We start from the raw sequence: 20,247 nt of genomic DNA, 5'->3' as shown, positions 1-20,247 counted from the left end.
ACCCACAATCGAGTGGAAGGTAGAAAGAATGAATCATACACTAAAATTACTACTTGAAAAAAAATTGTCAAAAAAACAGATTTAAATTGGGTTCTGGCCTTACTGATAGCTCTGTTAAAAATTAGATTACAACCCAGGGGGAAAGTTAGAACAAACCTCTTTGAAATGATCTATGGAAAACCCTGTCAGGTCCCAGGTGTACCAACAAATGCAGTAATGGAAGGGCAATTCTATTTGAAAAATTATCTGATAACTTCAGTAAAAATATTTTTTGCACTTCAGAAATCTGTTATAGATACTTGGGAGATGGGACTGGATTCTCCAATACACGCCTTCCAGTTAGGAGACTGGGTCTAATTGAAAACCTAGACTTTGGAACTATTGGAAGAAAAGTGGAAAAGACCATAGCAGGTGTTGTTGACCGCAAACACAACAGTAAAATTAGAGGGAAAAGGGCCTTGGATCCATTACTCTAGAGTAAAGAAAGCCCCTGCACCCTGAATCGTAGAACAACAATTGCCAGTGAAGTTAAAATTTGGAAGGCCAAATGTATGATCAGGTATTATTAACTATATAAATTTTAACTCAAGTGATCTGGACTGTAGGGTGGGATCAGAATTTGTACCTAATGTTGGTCCAGGATGTTACTGATGTCTTAAACAGAAGCAACTGTTGGATTTGTACTCAACTGCCAACTTCAAGGAGGGGACAAGACCTACCTTTAATAGGAGTGCTCACACCAATCAATGAAATTAACAATCGAGAATACAGCAAAGTACACCCTATGAATCCTTAGTGGCCAAGTATCTTTCAAAAGAAAGACAACAGGGAAATACAGGTTACAGCGTTGCTAGATGGTCAGAAGTCTACCCTTTGTTTATGTGGACCAGGCAACAATTCTGTAAGCACTAGTGCTTAAGATCAGGGATGCTGGGTGTGATAATCGTGTGGCTAATAGAAACTACCAAGCCTTTATAGGCTGCTTCCCTGGATTTAATAGAACAGAGTCATTTTGGAGACCTACGTTAAACTACGTCAACAGAACAAATTATTTTGGTCTCCCATTCCTGGCAGGAGGTGGTTGATACTGGCTATGTGGGGAAACTGCTTATAAAACGTTACCCCCGACTGACAAGGAGCGTGTACTCTTGGAGCCTTAGTTCCTGATCTCACAATAATAGATTGATTATATACCCAAGATAATTAGATTGGAACCTTTTTCAAACGAACCAAAAGAAGACGAAATACTATTGCAGACAGACCCACAGCCTTCCATAGCTTTGCTACGTGGTTTGTTCCATGATTTAGGAGTAAGCGAATTAGAAAAGGCAATCGTGAATGTATCAGCAGTAATAGAGAATATTGAAAACAAGACTAGGGATGCCATACAGAAACTACAAGTTGAAGTGTCTAGTTTATCAAAGGTAGCTCTGCAGAATTGAATGGCTCTTGATTTACCTTTAGCCTCACAAGGAGGTGTTTGCACAGTTATTAATACAAGCCATTGTACATACGTGGATCAAAGTGGCACAATTTCTACCGATTTACAGAAAGTTTGGGAACAAACTAAAATTTTACATGAAACAGGTAAAGATGACACTGATTGGGGATTCAAAAAAGTCTGTAACAAACTCACCTCATGGCTACCTAATTTGTCCTGGTTAAAAAATTTGTTCATCTTAATTATTGTAATATTGGGAATTTACCTTCTTTCTTGTGATAAGATTCAGTGCTGTAATTAATGACAGAATTGTGTTGGAGATGTAACTATAAATGAGTAGTTTAAAATAGAATAAGTGTTAGAGGGATGATGATTAGTTTTATACAAATCATCAAAAGAAAAGGAGGGATTGACACCAGAGGAATTTTACCAGTGTGCTTAACTGTAAATGTTGCAATTAGGTATCCATGACATGGCTGAGCTGTACAACTTGTGTATTACGTAGTTTAGCTGCTAGTAGAATGCTGTGTCATATAGTTTAGCTACTAAAGTGAATAAGAACCAGTCTGAAACCCAAGACATGAGCCAAGAGTGCTGGAACAGGGCCAGAAGAAGAGAAGGTCATGAAAAGGATGAGATGAAGAAGATAAAGAAAGGATGAAGATGTCCCAAATGAGCACTAGAGGACCCCTGATCCATTAGGCCACACATGCATAGTAAGAGTGTAGATATGAAGATATGATAAGTAGTTTATGGAATGGTAATGAATATGCTAATTGTTTCTCAGAAATGACGTTAATATGTATAGGTTGGCCGTATAAAGATAAACAGAGAGCAGAGTTGGTGTGCATGTTGGGCGGAACTTGTCCACCATGCATCCCACGCTGAAAATAAAGCATGTCTGCTTCCTAATGCTCCAACCCGGGTATTAGAGAGCTTTGTCTCCAATTTTTCAGTATCAGTGCCTCCCTGCAAAAGCAGTGTCTGCAGCTGCTCTGCTGCAGAATTACAGCAAGGCAGAGTACAGCTGCTGAACAGGAATAAAATGAATAGTTCACTTGGAAACGGCTTTCACATCAGATCAAACCTTTTTGCACAGTTTCAGATATCGGTCTCCTTTCTTGTGCAATACTTGTCTTTGCCGGATGTTGGATGCCATGATGCTTCCAGTGTGAAGGAAAACACAGTGGGCTAAGGAGCAACTTGTGCCCGTTGCCAGAGCCCAGTGACTCAGTGTGTCAGAGTAATTCTGATAAATACTCAGACTGAAATAATCAAAGTCTGTCAGGGGACTTGGTTGTTGTCCTACTTATTAATTTTAATGATAATTGAATATCTGTGCCGATTACGCAGGCTATAAGCTCAGCTTCCCAAGCTTTGTATATTAAATTTTAAAAGGCTGCTTATTTCGGAGCCTGGTATATTTATTTCAGAGGGGTGATCTCGATGTGGACAGACGGTACAGATAGGCTGGAGCTCCTGTGTCCTTTGGAATCAGCAGTAACTAAGTCTGGCAGAGCCTGTTTCTCAGAGCTGTATAAGTGTATTGAGCTGGCAAATGTCTTCAGCCCCCAGGGGATTTGGTTATGATGCTGCCTGGATAATGTTTGTAAAAGGCTTTTGCTGTGAAGGTGTCGGAGAGAAAGCAGGGAATCTTAAGCAGCCCTTGCTTGGTGTTTGCAAAGCTATCTTGTTTGATGCCGCTAGCCCAGGTAAACCTTTTGGACTCCTCATTTCCCTGCCCCTTTTGAGCACAGTGCTAGCTCCTGAGGTTTTGTGCTTGCAGGTGTTTTCCCTGAGCACTGCTGTTTGCAGAGGCTGACCTCGCTGAAGCGGGATGTGCAGAAGTCCCTGTGCATATTTCCAGTTGTTGCAGAGGGTCTTTGGCATCTGTGTTGAGCTTTTTTACATGAGAGGGGCTTTTCGCAGGTGAATTCCCTGGTGCATCTGTCCTTACTGGTAGACCACAGTGTCCCCATAGATCAAGGATAGAGCAAGCACCGAAAGCACTGAGACCCAGAATGGGTGCTAGTGCCATAGCGGTGGTGGTGCCTTAGGTTTTCTTGAACTGGGAATAAGCCTAAGTAAGCAATTTTGACTGTTGCCTTTAAAAACAAAAAACAAACCCAAAAAAACCACAACAGACTGTCACCTTCCTTTTTTCTAACCTTTATTTTGTTTGTTCAAAAATAAAGCAGCAAAGAGGGAAAATAGAGTGAATGTTTTTTCACACACAGTGCTGTGACCAAAGCTATTACTTGGCAAATTTCCTTTCTTCTCTGTTCTGCATAGTTTTAAATCAGTGAACTGAACTAGTTTTCTCCCGTATTATAGTAAATACATAAGTAATCAAAATTATATTAAGAAAGAAAGTTGGGTAACTCCCCGCTGTTCAAATATGTTAATTGCAAGTCATTGACATTCTAGATGTGCTGTTTCTTACTGAGTTATAGTTCCCTTGCTGGTAGAGTAAAACAATCAATTGGAAAAAAAAAAAAAAAAGGCACAATATTTGCTAGTTCTTCTTATTTAAAAATAAAAGCAGTTTTGTGAATGTGTGAGCTGGAGGTAATGGTTTTGTAGCTTCGTAGGATTTAACACCACTGAGTCTGTTAATGTTATGTAGCTGAATCTCCTGTGGTACGTACCGTGTAGAAACTTATACATGGGTCCTTGTAGTAGGTCTGTAACCTTGGTATGACCTACAGTGCATTTTTTGGAGGGGGATTTCTTCTTTGATTGTCTTCCTTTTACAGCGAGTCTATTATATCCCTTTGTAGCCTGTGCCAATAGCAAGCTGTCCTTGTTACAAGAGAAACTAATCTTTCTAGCTACGCCTCTTGCTGTGTGTCGTCTTGTTAACTTTATGAGTACGTACTAGTTATCTCTCTCCTCCCCACGCCCCATTTCAGGCAAATAGAGGCCACGAGCAAGACAGCCATGCCCCAGCCTTCCCTTCATTTATTTTTTTAATGGATTTTTGTGCTGTAATGTAGGATTTTGGTATCTTGAGTAGCTGTGGACTCTCTTTTCTGGGATCTTTACAGTTTGTCCTAGTTGAAGTGTTGCTATTTGAAATGAAAGTGCCTTTCTAGAAGTGGTCTTAGTAAAGAGTTGCATTATCTTTTTGTTTACTCTGTGAAGCAAATGGATCACAAGGAGAAGAAAATAGTCTTTAAGATGGAAGCTAGATAGGAGTGAAGGGGAAATCTTCAGTGACTGCTCAACTGGATGCTGTGGGTGGGAGGAGTTGAGGTATAGTGCCAGATACATCTATGACCTCAAGCTGTGTGCTAGAGCTGTACTGAAGCCTCTGTCATCAGTTGACCTGGGCACTTGGTTATTTGGTAAGGGGAGTACATGGGAGATGGACACGCTGCTGCCTAAGTGCATCATGTATGTCGTGTTGTGGTGGGAAGCCAGGTTCCTGTTACGGGGGAAGATATAACCCTGCAGCTTAATAAAGCCATAGGAAAGGTGAGATTCAGTCCTGGCTGAGCATCAGCTTTAGTGCAAGTGAAGGCTTCACACCTGCAAAGCCAAATATTTTGCAGCATCTCAGGACTCTGTGTCCCTGACTGGAGGAGACTGCACTGAAATCACTTACTGCTTGGATGGCCTGTCTCTGACTGTTTCAGTTCGCAAAAATATGAAAATTCCCCTTTTGTGTGTATGAATCACAGAGTTCTTTGGGTCTGGTCCTATGTCACTCACACCAAAGGTGAGGGGAAGCTATGGAGATGCAAAGACAGTTTTTTGTGTCCTTCCCCTAAATGGCTTATTCCTTTACTTAGTATGAAATTTCTTTGTGCGCAATAATTGATGGATGAGAGTACACATTATTAGAAAGCTTTGTTTTGTGCACTATGGGGGCAACTTTTCAACACCGGAGTGCCGTTTCTTCAGCGATCTAACTTCCAGTGGATAGGTGTTTTGGTAAGAAGAATAACGTCAATTAACTACATAACCTGTAGAAGTGCTGTTTCCTATGCTAATTAGTTCTTCCTCTGAGAACTGTACTTTTATTTCTTAAAGTGCATTCATTCATCCTTTTCCTTTCAAACATCAACACTTTGTGAAACGTGCATCCAGTTTCACCAAGAGACTCTGAAGCTAAAGAGACAAAGATTGAAAGGGGATTGATTTCATAGTTTAACTGCTAAACAATGATGAACCTAGGTTTGTAATTTCATGTTTTTGTGGTCTGTCAGTCTGTTTTGTAGAGTGAGTGTGAGGCCCAGAATATGGATGGATAAGTAATAATCCATAGTTTCTGTGCTGAGTAGTGCCTTTCCTCCCGAGGACTACTGAAAATTATTTAAAACTTTTTTTTTTTTACCAGAAATGCAGGTCACAGGTGAGGATTATCTTGCCTAGCAGTAAAGTGCTGTTGCTGCAATTCAGTTGTGTTACGTCCATAAGCTGCCCAATAAAAAAAAAAAAAAAAAAAAAAGTAGCTTGCATTTAGTGATGGGCCTGCTGTGAAAGTGTCTTCTCTTCCATATGTAAGTCCAAGGGAGGTCCTTGCTTGTGGTTTTCTGCCTGGCTGGTAGGGGAGAAGCAGCACTGAAAGGGAGCACCGAAGGCTGGAGCTGTGCAGGACAGCAGGTAGGAGTGCTTGGGGTGGCCAAACCCGGTGGGTCCTTTGCCACCTGGGATGAACGGACTGTGGCTCTGTGTACTTCACTTCCTCTCTTAACCTCAGTCTGGTGCTGCTGGAGGAAGGGCTGGTTGATGGCAGTCTCCTTTCTCGTAAAGAAACATAGCCCCTTCCCACATCTGTATTTCCAGCTGTTCTTTCTACACTACTGCTCCAACTTCTAACCCACCATTAATCCCAGGGTACCTCAGATGGAAAATATCAGCAATATGAGCTTGTAGCTTAATTGTAAAGACCTAACAATAGACCAACTCATCTTCTGTTTCAACTTTTTGTGATAGTTTTTCTTCTGAGGAACTGTGTGGCCTCAGCATTTTTGTGTTCTTCCCTCTGTGCCTCAGGGACTTAGGCCATGGAACAGACCTTCATTATAACCTGGTAAGAGGAAAATATATGAATCTTTAGTATCTATATATTCAGCCTCTGCTCCCACGTGACATAGACGTGTTGGTGCTAGCTTTGAGCTGCCTAGCTTTGGTGATGGATATATGTGGCTAGGCGGGCCAAGTAGATATTTTCTTCTGAAATTTCTCCAGATCCCCCCTTGAAGGTTTCAAATGACAGAGATTTGACTCCTGTGGAAAGTTCTCCCTTGTCAGTTACACCACCCCCCACCCTCCCTACAATAACAAGGTATTTGACCTTTTCTTCAAAAGTGTTTCATTTCAATTCCTGAATCTTCTGTTGGTTAGATGAAAAGCAATCTAGTAATAGAAATTTTCTCTTAATGTAGATGTTGCAGTATTACTGTCAAGTTAACACATGATTTACCTCTTGGTTCGGTAAATAATTTGAATTTTTTTAGTTTCTTCTGGAAACTTCAGCAGCTTTCCTAGACTTTGCATTACCACAGCTGGTTGCTGAAGCAGCATTTATTTTTTTTTTTTTTTTGCACTGCAGACATCTCAGGACTTAGCACACAATTGTGTGCTTTCCTAGCCACAGCATGTTGATGTTCAATTGGTTCTTCAGCGGTTGTCAGATGCTGGAAGACAGTGTAGAGTAGCAGGAGGTTGCAGGTGAGGAAAAATAGCTGATGACATATGGAACCTCTCCCGAAATGTATCTTTTCTGAGATGGTTAGGATGTAGGACATCCATCATAAGCAAGTGAACACATCCATTTTTCTTCAATTCCATATTTAAAGAAACATTGAGGTCCAGGTTGCATCTCTGTCTGACGGATTTCCATCCTTGTAATTCTGGTGCCATATTTAAATGGTAACATAAGCCCTGATGTGATAGGAATTAAATCCCATAGAATAAAAAGTAACTAAAAGTTTTATTATGTTGCGGCATAAGCATAACAAGCATCCACATGTATAATTTATTACCTGTAGTGGGTAAGTACTTAACAACAGTCATAATAAACTCATTCTGTTCATTCATTTTTAGATCTTAGCATACTGATTCAGACCTTAACTGAAAGTGAATATACAATCAATGTGAGGCTTTTTATGCTGGTTTAATAATGTAGGGCTGCCGAGGATCTTTAATTAAATAATTATTCTTTGTTCAATCAGGATAGATTGATTCACTATAGGGATTGCAGGCAAGAACATGCAAAATCCACCCTGAACTGATCATGTTTTAGCTGCTTACTGTAATCCTGCATAAGTGATAGTCTTTGTCTCACAAAGCAGTGAGAGCAACCCAAAACGCAGGGAAAAACTGTAGCCAGATATTAGAAATGTAATGCCTAATTCTGAGGCGATCAAAGAAAAGCATGCTAACACCCAATTTGGTGGTGCTGTGGACGAAGTTATAGCTGTCAGACAAAAGGGAAAAGTGGATTTTCTACAGGGTTCAGCTTCAACAGCCTGCTTTGTGTTTGGTGACAGTTGTAAGGTGCTCAGCATGTAGGGAATCGGAAAATCCGGGTTTCAGTTTTTTTACTGGTAACCTCATGTACTGAAAGAGGTGGCAAATGGAGCTGTTAGGAGGAGGTGCGAGAAATTGCACGGCGTAAGTGCCTGCTGTGCATGCCAGTTCCCATAAGAGGGTCTGCAAGCAGAGCAGCCTCCTCATTTCTTCTGTCTGAGTGTGTTGGAAATGCAAAAAAATCTGTGTGGCATGGGGCTGCTGCTTGGAGCATCGCACAAGGCTGACTTCAGATGGCCCCTGCTGCCACGGCATGTCATTAATGCAGCTCACAGCGGCTGGACTGAGAGGCCTTCACTGTTTATTAGGGGAATATAATCATTTAAGCCTGAATAAGCTTCAAAGCTCTAATGTGGCTGTTTGGCCAACAGAAATGAGATGTAAATTTGTGCTGAATAGCCACTGATTACAGAACGATGATAAATGCAAGATTTAAAATTGATCTATGAGTGCAGTTGTCAGGGCCTAAACTATGAATGTGTTATTATCTCTATGAAAAGCTTTGGGTAGATTAGAGATGAGGGAGCAGGGACAAAATAATGCATTTGCAGGAGGGTCTGGTATGGTGTTTGGGCCATCTATAATCCAGTCAAACTTGGTGTATGCCTGAGAGGTTAGGCTTTGCCAGTGCAGCACATGGATAATTGTTATCACTTTGCCTGGAATATTATAAATTGAGAAGTTTGATCTGTTTTATTTTCATTAAATGCACCTTTTGTTCAAGTATATTTTCTCTTTTACTGGAAACTCTTAAAAATGTTTCCTTGCTTTAAGGAATTTATAGATAGCTGATGACAATGATAAAGATTAAGGATTTAGTTTAGTTTTTGCAAATTTTCAGTGTTTTGTGCATTAAGAATAAGCCAAATGCTTTTTGTTATTCCGAGTATAGCAAACAGTTAGAAGCTCCAAATAAATTTTGATTTATTTAAATGTTAGGGCAACATTAAAGTAACAGGGAAAACTTACTTTCTTGCTGCTTTTGAAAATTGTTTTGTGGACCTCTTAGTATCATCAGATGATGAGTAATGTGAACAATATCCCCAAACCTTTGAAAATCCAAGCATTTTCTTTGCTTATAAACCTAAAACATATGTCATACTGTGAGTCCTTCTGAAAATCTGGCTCTGTCAGTCTTCCAGTGTTAAACCGTGTGGTGTCAACACTGTTATGGCATTTGTTAAATTGTTCTGCAATGAGTGTTACATTAAGCAGTGAAAAATGATTTAATGGTGTTGTGTTTCTTCATTGCCTCTTTCATGCTCATCTCCGTTGTCTTACCCTGAATTGCTTGACTGTGGTTTGAAATGGATGTTTTAATTCAGTTGTACAGAGAATTTCAAACCTTTTAAAAAAAATTGTAGGGCGGGACGTGGGGTTTGCAAATAACACATGGCTTTGTTCTGGGAAGCAGTTGGAGCAGTCTCTGATTAGACATGCTAGAGAGGGGCTGATGCTCCTTTTCATTTCAGTTGTGCTAACCTCCAGCTGGGTTCCCCTTCCATTTGGATTCTGCTCCTGACATCTTTCATTGATCATGCAAATGATCAAAGTCTGAGCAAAACTTCTGTCCCGTTTCCATTTTTTTCCACTCGGTTTGCCGCACTGAAAAGTCTAGGTGACTTTTTCCTGATGTTTCTTCATTTTTCAACAGCTTGAATCGTGCAGGTCTCTGAACAGATAATATTATTTCATCATCAGAATGTATTTCAAATAATTTTTAAGGTTTTAAATGCTTTTCTTTCTCACAGGCTTGCTTGGGTGGCAATTGGTTTAGCAAATTACTGCTTATGTTTTGAGGTGCTATCTCAGCTTTACAGAAAACCTGCATTGTTTCTCATCTTGTCAGTAGTGCAGAGCAATCCGGGAATTGTCAAAACTTTTGCATTATGTTACGCCAAGGGATTTTCACTGAGAAGTCTCCTGCACAACCTGCTGCAGAAATAGAAGGCATGGCAGCAAACTTTACATGCATATTGCAAATATAAAATAATATTGGAAAACTGTTCAAGTAGCAAATTCAGATGTTTAAACTATAGGAGCTGATGATTATTAAATTCTCCGTGTAACTTCAAGTGACTGATATGTCTTCACACCTAGCACTTCTTGAGAGGAGCAGTCATGCTCAGTCTCGCAATTTCAGCATGGGTCTTTCCTGTTTGGTGTTTTCCCTCAGCTCTGAGCAGTGTGACTGTGTGAGAAACTTACTTGCCATTACTTCATGGAGGAGGAGGATTTCTAGCAGTCATGATCACACACAGGACTTTGAGAGCTTGACCCAGGTGGAATGAAAAAGATCCAAAACACTGTGAGGTACAGAAGCATCCACCCAGAAGCTTAAGTTCTCATGTCTAAAAACTGTGTATTTTTTTTAAAGCTGCTTGCTGCTAATGAGTTGTTCTGAGTATTGGAGCATGCAATTGGCAGTAGTGGAGTTGAGATGGAGCGTGATGGTGCTGTTCATTCACCCAGCTCATTTCCAGTGTAGTTCTGTTTATAATGGAGATGAAACACTAATCATTCTCCCATCTTCGTTAATCTCTCTCCTGCCCTCTGTCACAGTGCAAAGCAGTACATAGAACCTTGGCACTGAGTGAAATTGAGCCTTGTTAAATCTTGATGCAGTGGCGAGCAGCCTTTGACATGAAGTAAGGTGGGGGTTTTTTTTCTTCTCTTAACACCTTTGCTGCCCACGCGTTGAAAGAGGTCATTCAGAAGCACATGTATGTCTTTTCCTTTAATGTTGCTGCAGTGAAAAATTTTCTCTTTGACAGGTTTGGTTGGGTTTTGTGGGGGGTGGGATAGGCAGTGGTAGTAATTGAAGTGACTTTTTAAGTCTGATTTCTGCTAAGCAAGTATCACATGTGGGATAGAAGCAAATATGTGAGTGGTTAATACAGAGATAGAAGTTCACTAGTCAGATGTGACATGGCTCAAAAAGGTGCTCTAAACTTCTGGTTCATACCTTTTTGCAATTTATGTTTTAGTTTATGAAGAATGGTCCTTAGCTTCTGCCTGGGAAATCTCCTGTAATGGACGAGGAGACTCACATTTACTCCAAGTAATTCACTTTGGAAATTCTGAGGGTATGTGTTAACCAGACTGTGCAGCTCAGTGGCCGGAGTAGAGTGGCATTGTAAGAAACGGCAGAAAACTGTAATCCAGTAGTGAAATGAGAAGTGCAGCCCAAAAGTTGTGGTATTCTTATTTGGTTTTATTTATTTTCCTAGTTGGACAAATTGCGGTGAATGTGCCAAACCACCAGAAAATGCTGAGTTCCTTCTTTGGAAACATGGCTTTTAAAATTAATTTCATTAGACCAGATTTCTGCCTGAGTAGGGAGATTAATCAGATCCTCTCTATCCTCAGTGTCTGTTGTCCATTATGTTTTTTGCTTGACTAGTAACTGCTGTCAGTAGGAATATATGTCTGTATGTATAAATGTCTTGGTTGTAAAATTGCTGTCCAAATGAGGCTAGAGCCTCAAGTCAGGGGAGTATCAGATGTATGGAAATTTTAAGATCCTGGGTGGTTACGACTGCTTCTGGTATTTAAAGGTTTTAATAAACACTGGGCCTAATATTGTTTGTATTGAACTCACTGCAGTTTTGATTGGCTCCTGCCCTTAAAATGAGCTCCAAACCCCCAAAACCAGGCTGAGGCTGTGTAGGAGTCTCTTCAGCTTTTGCGCTATGAAAGTGGATGTTGCTATTGGAAAAGCTTGCCCGTACAAGTAATATAAGGGGGATTTTTGTTGTTGTTTTGGTAGCTGAAATTAAAAAAAGCATGTTTGAGGTTGAGACAATTAGTTTGAGTTACTCTGGAACAGTTTTCATGTTAATTTCTTGTTTTTTTTCTGTCCTTTATTTTGTTTAAATTCAGGAAGATAAGATGGTAAACACATGGTTTGGGAGGCTGTAAAGATCTCTGTTTTCGCCTTTACTGATGTTTTCCTTTTTGTCCCCTCCCCTCCTTTCCTAATGTGATCCAAGTACATGGATTACTTTGGTTTCCAGATTATTTTTATTTCAAATTTGTGATTTACTGGGAAAAATCATGCAGCTGTGGCTGGTGTCCTTCCACTGCCTGTCTGGTTGGTGCAGGGGAGGAGGGGGGATGCTGCAGGGCTGTGCCAGTGAGCAGGCATCCTGCCCCAAAGCAGAATTTGAACTTCAAGCCTGAGTTGTCACACTGGCACAAATGCATAAAAATTGTTGCCGAAGAGCTCTGTTTGAAACAGGATGCAGTGACCTGGCAGTGGTAGAAGAGGGCTGGGCAAAGGCATTTTGCTTGCTGTTCAGTCTGGAGGTGGAGCTACGTCTCTGCTCTGCTCCTGGCACTACTCCTCCATCAGGAAGAGCAGACTTGCAGCATTGTGTCAGGTTACTGCATTTCTATTCTGCTTGAGTATGGCCCTTGCTGTGAGGGGACCAGGCTTCCCAAGTGCTCCATCAGGTGCTGGTGGACTGCCATGACTGGTAGGTCATACAGGTTACACATACACCTCTTGCCAATGCCAGCGTTCAAAACAGAGTTGTTTTGCTCCTGCCAGTCCTGAGGTCAGCATCATTTTAGAGGGGGCTACAAATAAGGTGACTTTGGGCACTTTCAATTTTGTCCTTTTGTTCTTTGAGCAAGCAACCCCCTTTTTCTTTTAATGAAGACTGAAACACCCCCAGCAAAAGCAAAGACTCTCCTTTAATCATACAGCTCCAAAGCCGAAAATCTGAGGAATGCTGTGCATCACAGGGTGTGTTGATAAACCTGGCAATATTGGTGGCAGGCTTTGAAGTGATTGAATTTTGGGACTGGTGTATAAGTGGTATTTTGCAAGAGGCAAGATGGTGATGCAGTCGGCCTTATTTTACAGCTAGCACAGCCCTGCAAAACCTGCAGTGCAGAAAAAAAAGATGCATAGTACTTTGCCTGGCTTTCACTCAATATTTACCCTTACGTGACCTCACCAAAACTGCACAGGGGAGAGCTGCTTCTTATTTGCTTGAACTTTGTAATATGATAGGAAGTGGAAAGCCAGCAGCTAGGGAAGAAAAAAAAAAAAAAAAAGCAGCAACCCAAGTTTTTGGGTTTTGTGGTGGGAGGAGAGCAGCAAAGGGAGGGAAGGAGCAGGCTGTGAGATGAAGTTGAGTAGTGGGAGGGAACGTGTGTGGGAGCTGAGCTGGAGGCTGTCTACTGGCAGCCAGGTCTTACCATCAGCTGCGTAAAAAGAAATTGAAGAGATTGCCCAAATATTACCAGGGTGAAAGGCAGAATAAATAGCATGGAGCTGAACACGGGGCTGGTCGGCCCTTCTGGAAGGGTGGCAGGTCTGCCCTTTAAACGTGGCATGGGGACTGCATAGCCCCACACCATGCTCTCCTCTGCACCAGTGTGTGCGCGCATGCTGGGCTTGGCAGCAGGATTTGGGGTAAAATTACCCTCCTCTGTCTGTAGCAAAGCATGCGGAGTGTCTCAGATGTTTCTACACATTCAAAGCCTGGGATCAGATCTGGGCCAAGTTTGCCTGTCTCCAGAAGAAAAAAAGGTGAAAATGTGTAAATGTCTCTGCAATTTTACATCTTTATGCCTGCACCTGAATGGATGTGCATATGTTGCAGAGCTTCACAGGGTGGGGTGGAAAATGAAATGGGAGGGATGAGGCTTCTTGGTACCCAGGGAGCCTATGAAATAAGTAGTGGGAACAGAGGCAGGTTGCAGAGTCCCTGGAGGGAGGGAGTCCTGCTGGGAATGTTCCAGGTAAATCTTAGGACTTCGCTTAACACTTGTAAGCTGTCTTTCCCTCTTAAGACTCCTAGGATTTTGCTGAATGCCTGATTTCTCTTTCAGCACCGTTAGGATGTGTGGAATTAGGAAAAAGGCTTGAAATTTCCACACCACCTTTAGTGGCTTCTGAAAAGAGTGAGTGAGTTGCTGAAGACCAGTAACAAAATTTTCCCTGCAAAAGAAAACCCTAAACCCAAATAAACAAAAGCTCTGAAATTTTCATCCCTGCTGTCAGTATTTGTTTTTGGGGCAGCAGCCTTTCACTGTGCTGTGGTAGCAAATTGCAGTCCTGGAATCCCGGAGATTAGAAACAAGCCTGAGTAGCAGACAGCTGGTGAATGTATTTTAAAATTGTTTAACCCAAGGCCACTCCACTGAATGCTTTTTTAGCTCTTACATTTTTAGTGAGATGTGTGATATCTTTGGCCTTTCTATAGGCAGACAGCCTGCATGAATTGCATACTTCCTATTGATGGAGCTGGGTGCAGTCTTTAGCTTCTGCTAACTCACCAGCAGTAGTGTACTGGAAATTTCTGATTCAGAAATAGGTCTTCTATAAATGATTTAATATCAGGCCATTGAAATGCATTTGTGTTTTCCTTCTTAGGGCTATTAAAAGACATAGAGAAAACATTTAGCACCAAATTAATGGTTGCATTTTTGTTTTAATCCTGCAGATGGGGTTGATTTATATCTCAAAAATATATGCTGCAGAGAGGAATTACAATATTACACAATTTTTCAGTTGTACTTAATTTTTTTCCAAGCCAATATTTTCAGCTAGATGCTGTCTCTTTAATGTGGTGAGTTTTCTTCTTCATTAACCGTAAGGCACTGCATTTCATCCTCTAGTTTGTATTCCTTTGTCCATTGAAATAAGTGTCTGTGGTCTGTAGTGATTGGGAAGCTGGGAGCAGGCAGAAGGTACAGGGGCTCTTACCCCCATCCTCTTCTTGTGGAGGGATGTGAAAGCAGAAGGGTGGCAGGCTGCCTGCATTCTCTGGGGGAAGGCAGACCCTGCTGAAAAGAAAGAAATAGTGCACTTCTACATGCAGATAGGAGAGAAGATGGGATTAAATGGCAGAGCCGAGATTTTGTACACAATAGTGGCTGCTCTGATAAAATCTGGTTGGCTTTCCCTTGAGGATTATAGGGAGATAAGCAGCCTTTAGTTTGTTAGCACCTCCCTTTCCTCTTGCTCTCTGGTGATTGCTTTAGGTTTGATGGCAGGTGGCGATGGCAGGACTTGCTCAGATCTGGGGTGCGGTGCTGGAAATGCAGCACATCCTGAAGGCTGAGATGTTAGGTCATGTGCCATTTCTTGCAGCTGAGATTAAACTCTAGCTCGGTTGTGTTTATGTTTGGACCTTTTTCCTCACAGTATTTAGTGCTCTCGGTGCATGAAAACAACCATTAGAATTACTGGATTTAGTTTTTGAACAAATGAGCTTTCTTATACTCACTCCCGCTAACACAGCTCCTGGAGCAGTGATGAAAATGAGCTGAACTTTGTAACTCTGGAGAGCATGATGGTTGAGTCTTTGAAAATTCATCTGGCAAGTATTAAAAGAGAGAAGTGACGTTTTTTGATATGCCTTCTGAGTTAGGTCACTAGTGATATTACTTCAACGTCACAGTCATGGCAAACATCAGTTCTCAGAAAGAAATACACATTGGATGCTCCCTGAATATTGTACAGAGTTACACTGGGTACCATCCATACACAGCCCCACTTGCTAAAATTGGTCTGAGCAATTTCCTGCCCTCAGATGCTTTTCACCACCTCCTGCTGGAGGCTAATGCTTCACCATATCTGCTGGTTGATGTGTGTGATTGATTGAGTGATCCTCTGACATTCAGCCAGAAAAAAACAAAGGTTTGAAGTCATTAAGGTCTTTCCTGGGCTGTACTGGGATGTGTGCACCTGTCCCCCAGGCTCGTTCAGCAGGGAACTCTGCTTGGGATGGGGGGGGAGTGGAGGGATACCCTCCCTTTTCATCAAATGAAGAATTGCCACTGTGATAAAAATAAGACTTCACATTTATATAGTGCCATGTTAAATGAATCAATCCACTCGGAAGCATGTATGTACAGCATGTTTAGCATGTAAATTAACCACAGTAGTTGAAGAGTGGTGCTTTTCTGCTCTTTAATTTCATGTATCTAAACTCACCCTATTTACTGGAACGTAGAGAAGCTATGTGCAGAGTTGTGCTATTTTGCATACTTTCCCTGTGTGTTTTCTCAATGGCTCTACTCTTTGTAATTGTTAATTGCCTCTCCTCAAAGTTAGGCATGAATCCTGCACAGATCTGCCGAGCTTTTGCTGCAGGCGTTATCTGGCTAACTCTGTGGCACAACCTGCAAGGGTGAAGTGACGAGTGCATGTTAATCACAGTAGGGTCATGGCCTGTTTAAGCCCAGAGACATAAAAAGGGTTCAGAAATGAAAATACTGCTTGGCATGACAAAAATGTCCTCAGGTTAGGTTCCTCACTCAGAACACTGGTGGTATATGTGAACTCTGTGCATCACCATGGGCATGTCTTGCTGAAATTGCGGAGAGCCCCGCTTGCACATCCCAGGTCAAGGAGGAGAGGAGATGCTTTTCTGCTGGTTGTATTTTTAACTCATTTTGGACTGTAACATCAGGTTGTGTTTTCATGCCTCTTGTTGCTGCCATTTCAATCTAAAATTCAAGAACAGCATTTCCCTTAAAAAAACTTCATCATTACGGGGACTGTGAGGGTGTTCTCTGTCACTCTGCAAAAATGGCATCTGGGTTGAGAAGACTCTCAACTTCATCTCAGGCTGTATTTCTGTTGTAGTTTGACCCTGACTGGACCCCAGGTGCCCAACGAAGCCTCTCTATCACTTCTCAGCTGTATGAGGGAAAGAAAATACAAAAGGCGTGTGGGTCAAGATAAGGACAGGGAGAGATCACTCACCAATCACTGTGATCAGGGAAACTAGTTTAGTTTATTACCATCAAATCAGAGTACGATAATGAGAAATAAACCCAGAACTTAAAAACACCTTCACCTTCCCTTCACCCTTCTTCCCAGGCTCAACTCTACCTGTGAGTTCTCTGCCTCCTCCCATGAGCAGCACAGGGGAACAGGGAATGGAGGTTGCAGCCAGTTCATCACACATTGTTTTGCTCCTTCCTCTGCAGAGGCAGGACTCCTCACACTCTTTCCCTGCTCCACTGTGGGGTCCCTCCCACAGGAGACAGTTCTCCACAAACTTCTTCAACGTGAGTCCTTCCCATGGGCTGCAGTTCTTCACCAACTGCTCCAGCATGGCTCCCTTCCACGGGGTGCAGCCCTTCAGCAGCAGACTGCTCCAGCGTGGGTCCCCCACGGGGTCACAGGCCCGGCCAGCAAACCTGCTCCAGCCTGGGCTCCTCTCTCCATGGGGCCATGGGTCCTGCCAGGAGCCAGCTCCAGTGCGGGCTTCCCACGGGGTCACAGCCTCCTTCAGGCATCCACCTGCTCTGGCGTGGGGTCCTCCGTGGGCTGCAGGTGGGTGTCTGCTCCACCGTTAACCTCCATGGGCTGCAGGGGACAGCCTGCCTCACCATGGTCTTCACCAGGGGCTGCAGGGGAACCTCTGCTGTGGCACCTGGAGCATCTCCTGCTCTCCTCCTGCAGTGGCCTTGGTGTCTGCAGGGTTGTTGCTCTCATGCATTCCCACTTCTCTCTTCAGCTGCAATTTGTTGTGCAGGTTTCCCTGGCCGCCCCCCCCCTTCTTCTTAAATATTCTATTCCAGAGGTGCTACCACCGTTGCTGGTGGGCTCAGCCTTGGCCGGTGGTGGGTCCGTCTTGGAGCCAGCTGGCATTGGCTCCATTGGACATAGGGGAAGTTTCTAGCAGCTTCTCACAGAAGCTACCCCTGACCCCCGCCCCTGCTCTGCAAACCTTGCTTGGCAAAACTGTACAATTTCCAATGGAAGAAAATGGGCTTTTGGCCTTAGAAGATATGCGGCTTGGAGTATAGCTGTTACCTTGTACTGGAACACCTTTAAATTATGCTCTGTGTGTTTGCTTTGTGCTGCATGCACAGCTGTGACTAGATGCGGGCAGCAATGCTGAGCAGAGTAGGGAAGAGCCTTTGGGAATTAAGTCCTTGCAGATGAGTAGGTCAAAAGGAGAAGGGAACAAAAGTGAAACCATCGTGGGTTCTCCTGAGTTCTTTGCTCTACTTACATGGGTTAATCTGATCTCTTAATGGGACACTACAGTTGTCAAAAGGAGAGAGGAAACATTCATGTCGTGTCTCCATTGTAGGTACCATTCTGGTACTACTGACTGTGGTGTGCTGGATCAGGAAAAAGCATTTTGCAAGTGATGTGCTTCACAGCACGGCCAAAATAAAATGAAAAAACACTTGCTACAATTCCCACAAACAGTTGTGATAAGTTATCTGGAGCTCTGCTTAAAAACCTGTGTAGTACACAAACAGCTCAAGATTTGCAGATCCCTGTAACCTTTATTGGAAGTAATCTTCTCTTTGCATGAGCAGGCACTCTGACTAGTATGCTTGAGTAGAGCAAAGGCCCATTTATTTCATATATCACACTGCTGATTTTCTGGCAGGCCATTTGGTGGGGGAGAATAGCTTGAAGAAATGTCGTTGTCCTTGTTGTGTTGGGCAGTGATTTGAGGATGTGGCAGAAAGGAGGGTGGGGGAGCGGGGACAGGCAGACTGTGAATGGCTTTTTTTTTCCTCCTATATGGATACATTGCAAAAGGTTCATTCATGGCACCATCTGCTTTTGTTTTATTCCCTAGCCATGTACTAGTGGACAAACCCAGCAGTATATTTTCCCACTTCTGAAAGGTCTGAAAGAAAAGCTTTTAACTATCATCCTTTCATATTTCTAAAGGGTCTTTTATCTAACTTTATCAGGAATGTATCAAGCATCCAGTATAGAACATTTTGCCATTCAAAACATTTTTTCCCCCCTAAAAGTCTTCCTGGACCTCTGAAACCCAAGGTGCTCTTAGATGGGAAAGCCAAGATTTTGTCGGAGCTGTAACTTTTTTAAAAAGTAATATTTTTTCTTTTTATACAGTGGGAAGAAATTGGTGAGGTGGATGAAAACTATGCTCCAATACACACATACCAAGTATGCAAGGTAATGGAACAGAATCAGAACAACTGGCTTCTGACCAGCTGGATCTCTAATGAAGGGGCATCCCGCATCTTCATTGAGCTCAAATTCACCCTGAGGGACTGTAACAGCCTTCCAGGAGGGCTGGGGACTTGTAAAGAGACTTTTAACATGTATTACTTCGAATCAGATGATGAAGATGGGAGGAACATCAAAGAAAACCAGTACATCAAGATCGACACGATTGCCGCTGATGAGAGCTTCACAGAGTTAGACCTCGGTGACAGAGTTATGAAGCTAAACACAGAGGTGCGAGATGTCGGGCCCCTAACAAAAAAGGGATTTTACCTTGCTTTCCAGGATGTGGGTGCCTGCATTGCCTTGGTCTCCGTGCGTGTGTACTACAAGAAATGCCCGTCGGTGATCCGCAACCTGGCCCTCTTTCCCGACACCATCACAGGAGCAGATTCCTCGCAGCTGCTGGAGGTGTCGGGTGTCTGCGTCAACCACTCGGTGACTGACGAGGCGCCGAAGATGCACTGCAGCGCCGAGGGGGAGTGGTTGGTGCCCATCGGGAAGTGCTTGTGCAAGGCCGGGTACGAGGAGAAGAACAACACCTGCCAAGGTAAGGGTTTGCAGGGAGGGTGCCGTGCTGAGGCTGCTGAGGGGATGTGCGGTCTTCTTGTGCGTGTCCTTCATGCCTGGTTTAGTTGACAATGGTGGGTTGGGTGCTCACTGCCGCAGGTCCTTTGAGTGACTGTGGCAGCATGAAGAGAGAGGCCTTGAGTGAATGTGGTGGGACTGGACACCAATGTATGGGTCCTCCCGGTGCTTACTGGGCTGTGCGCAAGGCGAATCTGGCATGTCGCTGTTACCTTTGGAGCACTGTACTGTTGGGTCCATGAGGTGATCACAATCTTATCTGTTATTTAAAGCTTTATGGTTTTTTCCTCAACATCGGAGTTTCCTTTTGAATTGTACTTCTAAATTGGTTATTTTCTACTTCTACTTCGTTTCTTTTTGCTCAACTGTACCAGGGAATGCTTGGAGTTAATCTCCCTATGCAAGATGCGTTTTGGTTTTGTATTTAAAAGAGCATGTTTTTCTCTCTTTATCGCTCTATGGGGGTATGTGGGAATTTGATGTGGTGTGAGTTGATTGATTTTCCTCAGTGGTAAATAGTTTAATACAAAGCTGCTCAGCTGTTCAGCATTAAACCTAAAGCCCCACTGTTGAAAATGCTTCCATATGTGCTGAAGTTTTCACATATGAAGTAGCTGGCTGAGGTTCTTGAGTTCCTGGTCAGCACAGGTCTCCTGAATCATCAGGGGCCTTGTGCAAGAGATCTAGGCTATCTGAAACTCAAGAC

At 42.8% G+C, this 20,247-nt stretch overlaps 1 protein-coding gene across 9 annotated transcripts in view; it reads left to right on the top strand.

Annotated features, from left to right (window-relative positions):
- Positions 1-20,247, top strand: part of EPHA5 (EPH receptor A5) — a 209,792-nt gene that overhangs the window by 35,009 nt on the left and 154,536 nt on the right. For all 9 annotated transcript variants that reach the window (XM_080386716.1, XM_080386724.1, XM_080386720.1 and 6 more), the window contains exon 3: positions 18,840-19,503. In XM_080386716.1, the coding sequence (XP_080242842.1) occupies positions 18,840-19,503 (664 nt within the window). The remainder of the gene's footprint in view (positions 1-18,839; positions 19,504-20,247) is intronic.

The sequence above is a fragment of the Falco punctatus genome (genome assembly GCF_963210335.1).
Source record: "Falco punctatus genome assembly, chromosome: 1".
Taxonomy (NCBI): Eukaryota; Metazoa; Chordata; class Aves; order Falconiformes; family Falconidae; genus Falco; species Falco punctatus.
This window is presented reverse-complemented; position numbering and strand designations above follow the sequence as displayed.